The sequence below is a fragment of the Siniperca chuatsi genome, linkage group LG7 (assembly GCF_020085105.1).
Source record: "Siniperca chuatsi isolate FFG_IHB_CAS linkage group LG7, ASM2008510v1, whole genome shotgun sequence".
Lineage (NCBI taxonomy): Eukaryota > Metazoa > Chordata > Actinopteri > Centrarchiformes > Sinipercidae > Siniperca > Siniperca chuatsi.
In genome coordinates, this window is record NC_058048.1 from 27,249,305 (window position 1) to 27,262,481 (window position 13,177).

Here is a 13,177-nt window from a genome sequence, read left to right on the forward strand (position 1 = left end):
TTTTTAGACATCTGCTGTAGCCTGAATATACTGTAACCATTGTTTGAACAGCTTTTCACTGATTGTATTTTAATGAAGCTGGTCCTTACTACACATTGAAAAATAATCACTGAAATGGTGTTGAGACAATGGTTATATGTAAAAAATCTTTCTCTTTGCAACCAAATTTCTCCCATTTAATACATTTACATGTCTTTTGACCTGCAAATCACAAACAAAATGTTTAATGGCTTCTGTAACAACTGGGAATGAGGGACCTGCTTATGTGTTAAAATTGTAAAATGCAAAATCTTTCATTAACTATTAAAATAATCTCCCCTCCAATTTATTTAAATAAAGAAGTTGTAGATCATCACTCTAACAGGTGCTTTCCTCCAAGTGCAACATATTTCTCAGTAAATACTAAATGAGGGGAACGGTGTGATGTGCTTGTTGGCCACAGCAGAACCACCTGTTCATCTATTTGTTTTGCTTCTTATTCAGGTCAGTGTGAGGAGGGTGAGCAGGGCAACAGCTGCTGCTTGTTCCCAAACAACTTCCACTGCGTCTCCTCCATGTTGGATCACCTGGTACTCTCAGACTTCCTGGGAGATGTTGACTCTTCACCGGGCTGTCCAGGGTGGGCTCAGGTTTGTCCTCTCAGATATCCACATCTATAAATACTGTAGGGATGTCCAGGAGCCAAAACCACATTAACTGAATTAATACATACAGTACATGCACAGCCATCCTGAGAAACTGGCTGCGTGTTTTAGCAGTTATCATTTTATCAGCTGTAAGGAGCCTATATTATTCACTGTCCTCTAGAAAGTACCAGGTTACTTTTCATTTGGTGTCACTTGACTCAGATCTATTTCGAACGTCTCATCACTTACAGCAATGCCACCATTTCCAAAACAGACACTCTGTCTTGTTTTCTGGTTCTGGTAGACATCGGTCAGTGTACAGCAGTCTGAACTGGGTCATGGGAATAAGACAGTTTTCAGCTGGAATAGACTAATGTTGGCCTTAAAATCAACACAGTGGTCAGTAAAGAAAACACATTTTAAGGCTTAATCTTCCCTGAGGAACAATTACAGTTAATTATGTATTTTATGCAGATTGATTATCTTTGTGTCTCCTTCTCTACAACTGATATATAAAAAAATGAAAGTAGGCTAAGATATATCATTTTTCACCAACTGATAACCATCATTGATTTCAGGTTATTAAAACTTAGTAGGCAGAAACTCAAAACATTTCTAAATATCAAGTGGTGCCATTTGAAAAAATACTTGAGTTTCGTCAACTCTCTGAAAATGAAAAGCAAAGAAATCAAAGACAGACGTCTAAAAATTGCCAAATATAAAGAGAAACAATAATTGTGCTAAATAATACTAAAATGTTGTGGTTTTGTGGTCGGCAATGACGGTATTATTTTGAAAGTCATCACCGGAAAACATCTTGTTTTGCGTTGCTTGACACAAGTTCAAATTTTAAATTTAGAGCTGAAAAAGAGCCCGGAACAAGAGTCATGGAAGTCATTTGCCCAGTTAAATATTTAATAAACGGAGCAGGTAGTTTCTCCGGTTAAAAATGACACAATAAAGCCATTAAGGTAAACAGAGTGAAAGCAGCCAATCGCTGATCTCCTGCTCGATTGCGTATTGATTTGGGTTGGAGCGTCTCCTTTGGTCACCGGGCTGCTCTCATCAATCTTACGGACGCACGGCACCTGTGTGTGTGGATCTTCACTCCATGGATTTTTAATTAGAGTCAACTGACCTGTGCCGTGAACGGGTTTTTGTGACTACACTTCACTGTCCGTGAATATAACCGGATACGACGTGGAATGAGAGAAGACATTAAAACATTGATGAGAGTTTGGCGAAAAGTGCAACTCGATTGAATGCTGCTCCTGCTGGTCTTCATATTAGAAAAAAAAACACAAACCAACAGGTGTGACCTTTCGTCTTTTTACGATGAGAAGAAATGACTGCAGTGCATTCCCAAAATAAATGAATAATTCACTAATAACACAACAAGCAACCCGGATCGATCAACGAGGCTGATTGAGGAGTCCAACCTAAAGTCTCTAAACTGGATCCTACTGCGGGCATCGAGAAACGGATTTGACTGATCACCTACCGACACTTAACACCCTCAAAGGTAAATTGGGTAAAATAGACAATAAATTACTTTCAGTGGGAAATGAATAGACTGGAGCTTATTATTACAGCCTATTGGTGTTTTTTTTTCTGTCCGCATTAAACCACACAAGTGCTCCCCGCAGACCCACACCTGTTGTTTGGATCGGTCCGGACCTGCGGATGTCCAGAGTCCGTGTTAATATCTGCTGCAATTTGCATTCCTTTATATGTCTCAGCACAAGGTGAATCATGTAGAGAATGTGTGAGAAATAAGTCAGATTAATATTTTCCTTTTCGTGTAATGAGACTGCAGTAACAAAATCGACTGATCCGTGGTTCATGAAGTTTTTTTTTTTTTTTATTCATTATTGACCGTTGACCTGGTTAAGATCAATCGTCTTGAGGCGCATTTTCAACACGACACGCTGATTTCAGAGACAAATATAAGCTTGTATATTTATTTTAAACCAACATCATAAGACACCATAAAGTCTGAGCGGAATGTCTTTTAATTAGAATACCGACACTATCGCCTGTTGGTGATGATCGTAGTTGTTGCATGAATGTAGTTTCTGTCAGCTCACAGGAAGTGAGTGTGTGTGTGTGTGTGTTCGTCGATGTGATACACTGGAGCTGTGAAGGGGTTCAGCAGAGCTCTCACTGTTGACCCCCGCCGGCCCCCACCCACCACCACCACCACCACCACCACCACCATCATCATCATCATCACCACCATCATCATCATCACCACCATCCTCCAGTCGCGCAGCGTCCAAAGGGCGCTCTTGCGCCACGCGGTGGCGCACGCTGTTACGTACGGCGCGCTCTCCCGGAGATGTGTCGCTCTGTGTGTGATGTGCCTTCACAGCATCCCCGTGTTGAACTGCAGAGCGCACTGTAAGCATAATCCACTGGGAGATAACGGCTGGGTGTTCTTCCTGCTCACACACACTCAGTCTCCCTTGTTCTTTCACCTTATCTGTCAATCCTGCTTCACTGTCTTTTTCTCTCCTCCTGTTGGTCTGTCCTTCCTTATTTGTCTGTCTGTCTACACTCTCTCTCATTTTCCTTTGCCTCTCTCTCTTTCTTTTTGCCTCTCTCCCCCCCCCCTCTCTCTAGCCTCTCCCTGTGTATTTTGTGAGCACAGCCGCAGGCAGGCAGGGCTGAGTCTGTCATTGGGACTCACTAATGAGCCCTCCACTCTGTCTCCTCATGTGGAGGAATGTTTGCACTGGAGAGTGAGTGAGAGAGCAAAGGGGGAGAGAGGGAGTCACAGAGAAGGAGGGAGGGAGGGAGGGAGGGAGTGAGGAGCCAAGGAGTGGAGCATGAGAGGAGCTGTCGTACCTGCTGCTCTCACTGCTCAAATATTAACGGGTTTCTGGGAACCGATGCCGTTGTTCTGGGACAAGCCCAAACTGTGGAGGCAGCCGGGCTCAGTGGTTCGTGGACAGGCAGTCGGCCGCTGCTGCTGGAGGCACCACTGCATCTAAGAGTCTGATGGAGGAGGAGGTCACAGAGCCTGATCCTCAGATGGTGGAGCCCACCGGCATGCCGCCGCCGGGGACACACTCCGAGGTTAATGGAGACTTGCCGGGCAACCCATACCTGAGGGACGGGATGGTGGACATGATGGAGAGTCCGGTGAGGGAGCCTGTTGTGCTGCAGTATCCTGCTGAGTACAGTCAAAGCCACCAGTATGGGTAAGAATCAGCATAGGAGAGACAGAGAGAGAGACTGTTGCTGCAGGAAGCAGCAAGTAATGTGTGCAGAGAGGTGGCACTTCCCGTCTCTTTTCTCAGTTTGCAGAACGTTTGACTCCTGTTTTGCAGTGATGGTTTGATGAATTGCATTTGCACCCAGTTAGCGGTGTTTTCAAGCACCTTGTGTGCCTCTACAGCACAGTCCATGGTACTGGAAAGTCATTTAACCATAAATTACTCTTACAGAAGGTTCAAGCATGTCTTATTGATTTATAGTAATTTTTTTTCACCTTATTATTTACATTACAGGGACAGATTTTGACCCACACATTTGTTTTGTTGTCTATGTTGCATAACTTGGTGTCATTTTACACACTTAAGGATCAGATTCGGTTGTGTGATCAAAAACAGTTGGTAATTAATCCATCTTAATCAAGACTTGCTAGATAGAACTGCTCTGTTTTTACACTGATGATTTTTTAGCATCTCCTTTGTGTGTTTGCTACATCAGTGTACAGTACTGTTAAAGGCTCACTGTGTTTACACAGATCCATATGAGTGGACAGAGTCGTCAGACAGCACCAAGCTTCCCCACTATATGGAAATGCCAAAGAGAGTGTCAATAAAATTGACGTGTGGCCAGAATACCTCACTTCTGACTTGATATAAAGTTTATAGATTCGACACATTAAGTATTCTGCTGATGTGGCCACACCTCAATCTGTGATGTCATAGCAGGTGCTTTTCTTTTGCTGTCACATCTGTGATAACTGTGTGATCAAAAAAGAAATTTGAACCAGCAGAGAGCAGTGCAAAAGGCATTATCAGCCCTGTGTGATTCAGTGTGGGTGTACTCTTAAAGCAAAGCTCACCTTTCTTTTGGTATTATAGTGCAGCAGTGTTTCCTTGTGATGGGAAGTAATGCCAATTCGTCAGTGTTATGGAAATAGCGGCTTCTTTGTACCTTGAAAGGGGAATTACATCCTGCTGATAACTTGGTTTATTAAAACTAGGACTGGTGTCTTTTCTTAATATGTCACTGTGTCATGGTCCTCTTTACAAAGTTGATTTTATGGCTGGAGGGTCTACTGCCAGTACACAATGTTCTGCTTGTGCCCCCCTCAGTATTGGTTCATTGCTGTTGGCCGTTGTGCTGCGGGGTCTGATGTGGGAAATTGCCGTCTTGCCTCCTTGTCATGCACAAAGCTTTGAACAAAGGTGTGCGGACTGTGAGGACTGGTTTGGTACTCTGGTGTGGCCGTGGACTGGTTAGTCATTTCTTATAGAAAGAGAGGGAGGTTTGGCACTCGCAGGACTGACTGACATGTAGTTATATCACAAAGTTTCAATGTCGAGGAGGAGATCAATGTGTACAAATAGTCTGTTTACTGTCAGGCTACACAGTATGTACTTGGACAGCCTATTGGCCTAATCACATGGAAAATATCAAGTGTAGTCTCTATGAGACTGTAATCGTCTGTTTCTGGACAATGTACAACTCTTATGACATGAATGCCACCTTTTTTATAAGGAAGTGCAACATGTTTGAATTGTAGTGCTAAGATGATTTATTAATTACTTCATTGACAAAAATTTTGCGACAACTATTTTGATATATTTTAAATCATTGTTTAAGTCATTTATCAAGCAAACACACATTTGCTGTTTTGCAGGTTCTCAAATGTGAGGAGTATCTGCTTTTTTAAATATCATTGTGTATTGAATATAATTGTTTTGTGCTTTTGCACAAACAAGCAATTTGAAGACATGTTGGATTCTCAAGAGCTTTTGATGTGTATTTTTCAGAATTAGAATTGAACTGATGCCTTTCTGTTTCTCATTGTCCTGATCCTGGGACACTCATCTATGATGTCTAGTTGCTGGACACAACATGTTTGCTAAGGAGAATGAGATCATCCTGTATTCCCGCCGGTTCTTTGAGGACACGCAGCATTTTAATGGCAACAGCTTAATTGCGGCTTACTGCTTCTTCCTTCAGGGTCAAAGTGTTTTGATTAGTCACGTCATCTTTATCTTATCCTTGAAGTGTCAGTATAAGTATTGCTTTCCCTGTAAGGCATGCACACAACTTTAGTGGAGGTGGTTTTATTTATGGTCTCTGCTGTAATTGGGTTCAGTTCTGCCATGACCCAGTCTTAACAACACTGGAAAGAAAAGGACTGTAAATGATGCAGTAATAGTTTGTCTAGTGTCAGGCTACCTTGAAATATTTTGAGTGGGGCTGACTGGAAACGCGCTTTAAAAAGAAAAGACTATATATGCTTTGAATGGTTTTTATTTTCTCAAATGTACCGTTTTCTAACAGAAGATGTCTTTTCAAACAAGAAATTTGTACTGTACATTCACACCACAGTAAACATAATTGATGTTTTTTACTGTTCCGACTGATTGTACATCATCATCACAATTTAGACATCATCATAAAATCCAGCAATGTATGCAACCTCTATGCGTCGTTTTTGGGACTTTAAACACTGTAAAACATCAAATAAAAAAGAAAGATGAGCTTCTGCGTGTTGTCTACTGATCTTAGAACATTTTTATCAGGAGCGTTCAAAACGTTCAAACGCTGAGACTTTTATCAGGTAATTACATCCTCTGATGCAGGTCTCTATGTAAAAATCTTGTTCAGGTTAAAGATGCTGTAGTTGCAAAATTTGACTGATAGCATGCAGAACCTTTTCTTCCATTACCTGTGAATCTTGTACACACCTGTTACCTTTACTCAGGTGGAACTTGTTATATGTAGTGTTTGGGGGAAAATGCAGGAAAAATGGAAGAATTAAAAGTCTGTAATCAGCTGTTTATTTTCCGAATGCCAGGTGTACTGTAGGCATTGCTGAAATCAAATTACAGAATTCTGATCATATCTATTCTGACTATCATTTCCCAGCCATCAAACTTAACTGCCACTTCTAGCAACTCAGCTCTTAGAAGTGAATAGACTGGTGATGGGTTGACCATAGTGTGGAAACATATTCAGGCTTAAATTTGGAGCACAAGAAACAGCAGAGTGTCAGGTTGTCCCTGTGATTAAATGCCACAGGTCCAATCACAGCTAGCGCAGCCATCAGCAACTGTGTGTCTCGTTTATTCAACGTGTCCTTGAGCCACACACTGAATCCTGACTTACTCACTCGCTGAAAGTTACTTTGGATAACAGCATTAGCTAATGGCCTCAACGTGATGTAGAATTTGAGTTACTATCCCATTAAATGAGGGCAGGTTTATTCTGCTTTTCGTGTTACGTTCATGTGTGAGTTTACACATTCTTGCTTTGTTCTAATCAGTCTAGATATAACAGCTCGGCTAAAACAATTTACCCCGTTTAGGCCTCCATACTTTCACTCAAGATAGCTTCTTTACAGTCCGTTTAAGGGTAATGAGTAAAACTAAACAATTACGTGATTCATTAATTAGTGGATGGGCCCTCAAATGGGAGGATTTCTTGGTTTCATATTATTGTAAATTGGACAAAACAAGCAAACTTTGAAGACATCAGTTTGGACTCTGTGATTAGCATTTCTTTCAACAATGAATCAATAACTAATCAACATTGAAAATCAGAAGAAAAATTGCAGTTGTTGTAAGGGGGGAAAAAGCATCTTTGTATATCTTCAAAGAGTTGGGGATGCAGAATTCGTCAAAGTAGCTTGCTCAGAAAAATACTGAGGTACCATCCAGTGATTTTATCTCACAGCTCAGCTACTGCATTAATAAACATTATATCCTTGTGAGATATTATCGTAAAATATTGCAGTAAAATCTTATCTCCTGTGCTCCTAGACACGTCAACATCTTTGTTTGTTTGCCATGAAATTGCTTGTTTTTGTCCGACCAACAGTCCAAAACCCAAAGATATTCGAAAGACGATGATCTTGTAATGTAATTTTGGTTTGATAAATAACAGTTAGGGAAACAATGTCACCACAAGGTCCATTTAGAACAGAACAGCTTCTAAATGGAGTGTTGAGATTGTTTTCTCAACTACTTGGTTAACAAACTTGCAGAGTAATTATCTGTTAACTAATTCAATTAGTTGTTTCAGCCCTATTCTGAATACTCCAAATGTTGCTGATGTTTAAACTCCAACAGTGCATCATATTTCATGAAGCTCATTTTGCATGTAAAACCCCACTATCTGTAAAGGAACTAGTAACTACAAAAATGTATTACTAAAGTACTGAAAATACTTTGGTACTTTCCATCTCTGATTATGAGTCCAGCCTTCGAACTTCCTACAGTACATCTTGTCTCTGTGTCGTTCAACATTCTGGTCCTTGCTGCTAAAACACGTCTGTCCTCTGGTCAGTGCTGGCCAAGAACGCAGAGCCAAAGTGTCAGAAATGTGAGAAGACTCACAATGGAAGCCACAATTGCCCTCCATGCTCCTAGACTACACACACAGAACACATTAAACACACACACAGCTGACTTTTGCCATCGTAAAGCCAAAGGACAAAAGTTTGAGCTGCATACCATTACTGTCTTTTTCTATCCACTCTCTGCTTTTCAAAAGAACACACATTTTCAAAATGAGCCACTGAGTTATTTAACACTGAATGCACAGTCTGCTCCTGAAGAATTTACAGTAATGGAATATATGTAAATTCTGTCCCTGCATGGTAAATCATTCTGATCAATATTTCTTCACGTTAGCTGCAGCATCGCAAACCCAGGATGGTATACACCTGCGTCAAACAGCTGACAGTATATGGGTTGGCTTGTAACGATAATATGGAAAGAACGGGCAAGAGCGATGATTGTAATATTCATAATGACAGCTGAGAGATGACTGAATAATATATGAATTAGGAAATGAAAAATCCTGACTTTACGTGCGACGAAAGCTGGTCATAAAAAAGCTTTCGCCGTAGGTGCAGATGTCTTGATATGCATGCTTATTAAACTGACAAACAAGAAAGATGCAGGGACCAGTTTTCAATTGGGAGGTAACGGATTGCTGGCAGTTCCAATCAGTGAAACACGAGCATTGGTAGGTGGTGGACATATGGTGAAAAGCCTTCAAAAGGGGCTAATGGTAGCAAAAACTAAAATTAAAGATATATTTGATCAATTATTGGATGTATATTCCAACATAATTTTCTTTCACTGCTGAGAACATTTAAAAGAACAGAGTTTACGTTTCCCTTGCTCCTGGTTGGCTCAGTTTAAACACATTGTTTTCATGTTTCATGTCCAACTTGATTTGCTGAACTCAGTTATGATGTGCAACATGGCAGTCTTGTTTAAGAATCTGAAATGTAATTATGTCTTGCCTATTCATATCTGCTTGCCTATTGACTTTGCCATTTTGCCAAAATAAATAAGTTTTTGCAAAGGTACAACACTAGGTACAATTTTCGTATAATGCATGAATTTATACGTTGTTACTAATGGCTTTATTCATGGTTAATGAATCACTTCCTACTGGTCTTAATGTATCAATCTCATTTTAATAAGAACAACATTTGGGTTGCCAGGTTATGAAAAATCTCTTTTCTGGTGTGAATCCTCCTCCAGCATAACTTACACTGGATGGTTTATTAGGTAGTGAGTAACCCACAACCCTTTATTAATGACTTACTTATGTTTATAACTGAAGACTTAATGGCTAATTAGAAAGTGAGTCAATTATAAAGGGCCGTGAGTTGCTCAGTTTATAAAAGGCCTCCGGTCTGCAGTTATAAATGTAAGTAATGTGCAACTTTGCAAGTGGCTAAACTGTCCATTGAAGAGGTCTTAATGTGTTTGCATTCTATCTCTGCTACTTTTATCTTTTATTGTAAAAAAAACAATTTTTACACTAGAACAGTGCTTAAATGTACTTACTTCCATCCTGCAGGATGAATTTAGAGCTACCTAAAGGTTTTGTTAGAGGAGGATACACAAGCCAAGGGAATTTTTTCTATCAGCCAACTCAAAAATGGCTTCTGACTGATGAAGCATTAATAACATTAATAAAACATTGGTTACAACTTATAAACCCTTTGTTACATTAAGTATGCCTTATTACAGAGCAGTATGTGTAGTGCAGTGATGGTTCACCGTGCCAATGTGTAGTATATAATCATTTAATAAGAGATGGGTAGGAGAAAACTAGCGCAGAGGGGGAGACATGAACTCTATGCTCCTAACCTGAACTCTTCAGGATCTGTACACTGGGCCACTAAAGGCCTTAATGAGGATTATGACATTAGGTCATTTTTGTGAATGAATACCCTGTGTAATGTCTATAACAGTAAAACATTTCCATTTTGTATGTTGTGTTCTTCATTTTTGAGCGTTCATCTTTACATATGATGTCACTTTTTTCCTTATTATAATAATAGATAAGAGGCGCCTCGAATAGGTAGTATATATGATGGCTATTTAGCCTGAGTCTTTAAATACAAACTATTGGGAGACTATTGTATTTTTCTTTTTTCTTCTCTTCAAGTACCTTTTGTATATACGTAGCCTTGATATACGGATGGGTGAAAAATTAAAGGAAAAACCAAGTAATATTATTGAGATCAAGATGAGATTTATATTATATCATTTGGTCTTATGGTGATGGTGGTGGAGAGCGTTGTCGTACGCATTGGTCCAAAATCTTCCATATGTGTGAAACTGAGATCTGGTGATTGTAAAGGCCGTAGCATTTTACGTCATTTTCAAACTCACCAAACCATTCAGTGAGCCCTGGTGCACGGAAGCATCTGCATTTGATATGTTTCTCCACTCTTTTATTTTAAGGTTTTTCCTTTAATTTGTCCCCTGTCTGAATTAATTTGTGTATATATTTAATATGAAATGTTTTTTTTTTTTTTTTTTTTTTTAGTGGGAGCTACTTGGTGTGCGGGGCTATCTGTTTCAACTCTGTTAGATATTTTGTGATCCAGCACCCATCCTATTGGGCACGGGGATGTGCGTGTCTTTTTTTATTGTTTCTTTTAGGAGGAAACTAGCGACATTACAAGGTGAAGAATCAGACTCATTCGTATCCAGAGAGCACATGTTTGTTAATTTGGTTCGTAACCTGGAACAGCAGCCTGCATGTGTCATGCTGAGGATAAAACTCATTAAACTTCAGTTTATTACTGTGGATGCTGCTGAAAACCCAAAGAGCTGAACTGCTGCACATTTAACTTGTCCTCTACTTTTCCAAAGAGCATGTTTCCCTTTTAGGCGCATGTTGAGTTAGTGCTCTCAAAGCTCTTTTAATTGTGAGGCTTACCTGACTGCAGAAATATGATGCAAAGTTCAATTGATAAAAGAGACAAACACATTGAGAAAGCCCAATGCTTCAGCGCAGTTCAGTGTTCTGCACTGCTCTCTCGGTGTAATGTTTCAGCCCATTTTGGACTCCTCATTCTGTCTCAGAAGCGTTCTTCTCCTCCAAGTGCTCATTGAGACGAAATCCAATTAGAGAGAAGGAAGTACTTGCCCAAATCTCTCTGCTCTATGTGCTCTTATTTTCCTCCTGTGCCCTTGGGCTGCGATTTATTGAATAATTAATTGCCTCAGTCACATTTGCACATACAGTAGACACGCACATGCTCTCACGCACCCACACATACACACACATTCACTACATTTACCTCTAGTTATATGAGTCTCCCTCACTGTGTGACTTCCTAACGAATGAGTTCTGCTTCATTTCTGGATCTCGTTTATGCTGTGCTCCTTGGACGTTAATTTGTTTTAGCTTCCCCAATATCACAAATGTGCAAACCAGCTCCCTATAGCTGATTATGGGTTCACATTTCATGTTGTTATTTACTTGACTTAAAAACAACATGAAAGAAAAGAGAATGTATGCAGATTTATGCACCTCACAGGTCAATTCTCATAACTTTGTTGTTGGTAAGTGGCTAATTTGAATGCCTGATAACATTCATGTACAGTGATGTTGCAAAGACCACGAAAAATCACACATGGGAGTCCCCCCCTGCTGTTAAACCTTATTTAGAAACGTGTAATGTGTGGAGCTTTTAATTGGTGTTGAGAATTAATCTTCCAAAAAACCCAAGAGAGAAATCTCTTCAGCTGCTCCCTTTCCTTCACCGCTGTCTAAATGTTTCCTTCTGTTGTCTCTCAGGGAGAAGATGCCGTTCCATCATGTGACGGCAGGCCTGCTCTACAAGGGGAACTACCTGAGCCGCTCGCTGTCAGACAGTGACAGCGACGTGTTGGCCAGCATCTCCGTGGAGGAGCTTCATGGTAAACCTTCTCAGTAAATTGGTTGCTGGCTGCTGTCCTGCCTGAGGCTTAATGTCCATTTAAAGTGATTTGGCTGCTGCTGCCTGCCTTTCTACCCCCATAATCACTGGCAACGGTTTACTACAAATGAAGATGAGCAGATTATATTTTAGCTACTGTGTGTTACCGTAACCTGAAAAACATACTTGATGAATTTGTTTCAAGATGATGCATTTATTTAGTAGCTTTTCAGTGACTGTTGAAGTCATAATCTAAACACACTGTCTCTTATGGGAAAAAAAGTAGTGTGTACATAATGTGCTTTGTGTTTTCAGCCGCAGCCAAAGCCAGCTTTAGTCTGTTTTTACCATTTTTTAATTAATTTATTTTCAAGAGGTAACACTAAGGTCAGCTATATAGTGGGGGAAAAAAGACGTTTGACTAAAATACTTGCTCCTGGAATATAGTGCCGCATACAAATGATTAAAAATTCACTGCAGCTTTCTGTTTAGTTACGCTTCATGCCAGCTTGAGGGTGATGCAAAACCAAAACTAAGCGAAACTGTTACCAAAAGTTAAAGAACAACACTGGCTGCAGTGGAAAAGCAACAAAGATGTTGAGGAAGATCTTGTCATCTTGATGTGGTGAAAAAAAATAAAGGTAACGAGGACAAGGACAACAGTGAAGCGCAGCCAGTCATGTGATATTTAAGGCAGATCAGACGGTCACACAGTGGGAGCCACTGCGTAAAAATGACTATTTTGGGCAACAAGCCTGTACACACTGCAGAAACACACACCCATATGGAGTTTCATTTTTTTCAGAAAACATTTCCAGCTACTTAAGAGATCCACAAATGATGTAGTATGCCAGAGGGCCACTAGTAAATAGACTTGTGACAGGTTTTGTTTTAAAGGACAGTAGATGATCCAGTCAGTTTTATAGTTAGTAATGCTTTGAAATACACAACTGTGCTACACAACCAGCAGTATCCTCCTCATCTGAGCCAACAAAGCACAGTAATGCATTATTCTCTACGTAGCTTATCTCAACAGGAGCATTCGCATTTGCTGGTTTCTCTCTCTGGCTGTAGCTTACGCTGTGTGCATGAACCCTTTGTTTTGGAGTCTGTCTGAGAGTAA

At 40.2% G+C, this 13,177-nt stretch overlaps 1 protein-coding gene across 3 annotated transcripts in view; it reads left to right on the top strand.

Annotated features, from left to right (window-relative positions):
• The first annotated feature begins 1,649 nt into the window (after positions 1 to 1,649).
• Positions 1,650 to 13,177, top strand: part of caln1 (calneuron 1) — a 59,780-nt gene continuing 48,252 nt past the window's right edge. The window contains exons 1-2 of one of the 3 annotated variants that reach the window (XM_044203166.1): positions 1,650 to 2,148; positions 11,934 to 12,055. In XM_044203166.1, the coding sequence (XP_044059101.1) occupies positions 11,941 to 12,055 (115 nt within the window). In that variant the 5' untranslated portion in view covers positions 1,650 to 2,148; positions 11,934 to 11,940. Of the gene's footprint in view, positions 2,149 to 3,415; positions 3,830 to 11,933; positions 12,056 to 13,177 lie in introns of those variants that run through there. The other 2 variants (XM_044203165.1, XM_044203164.1) reach the window with 2 other exon arrangements.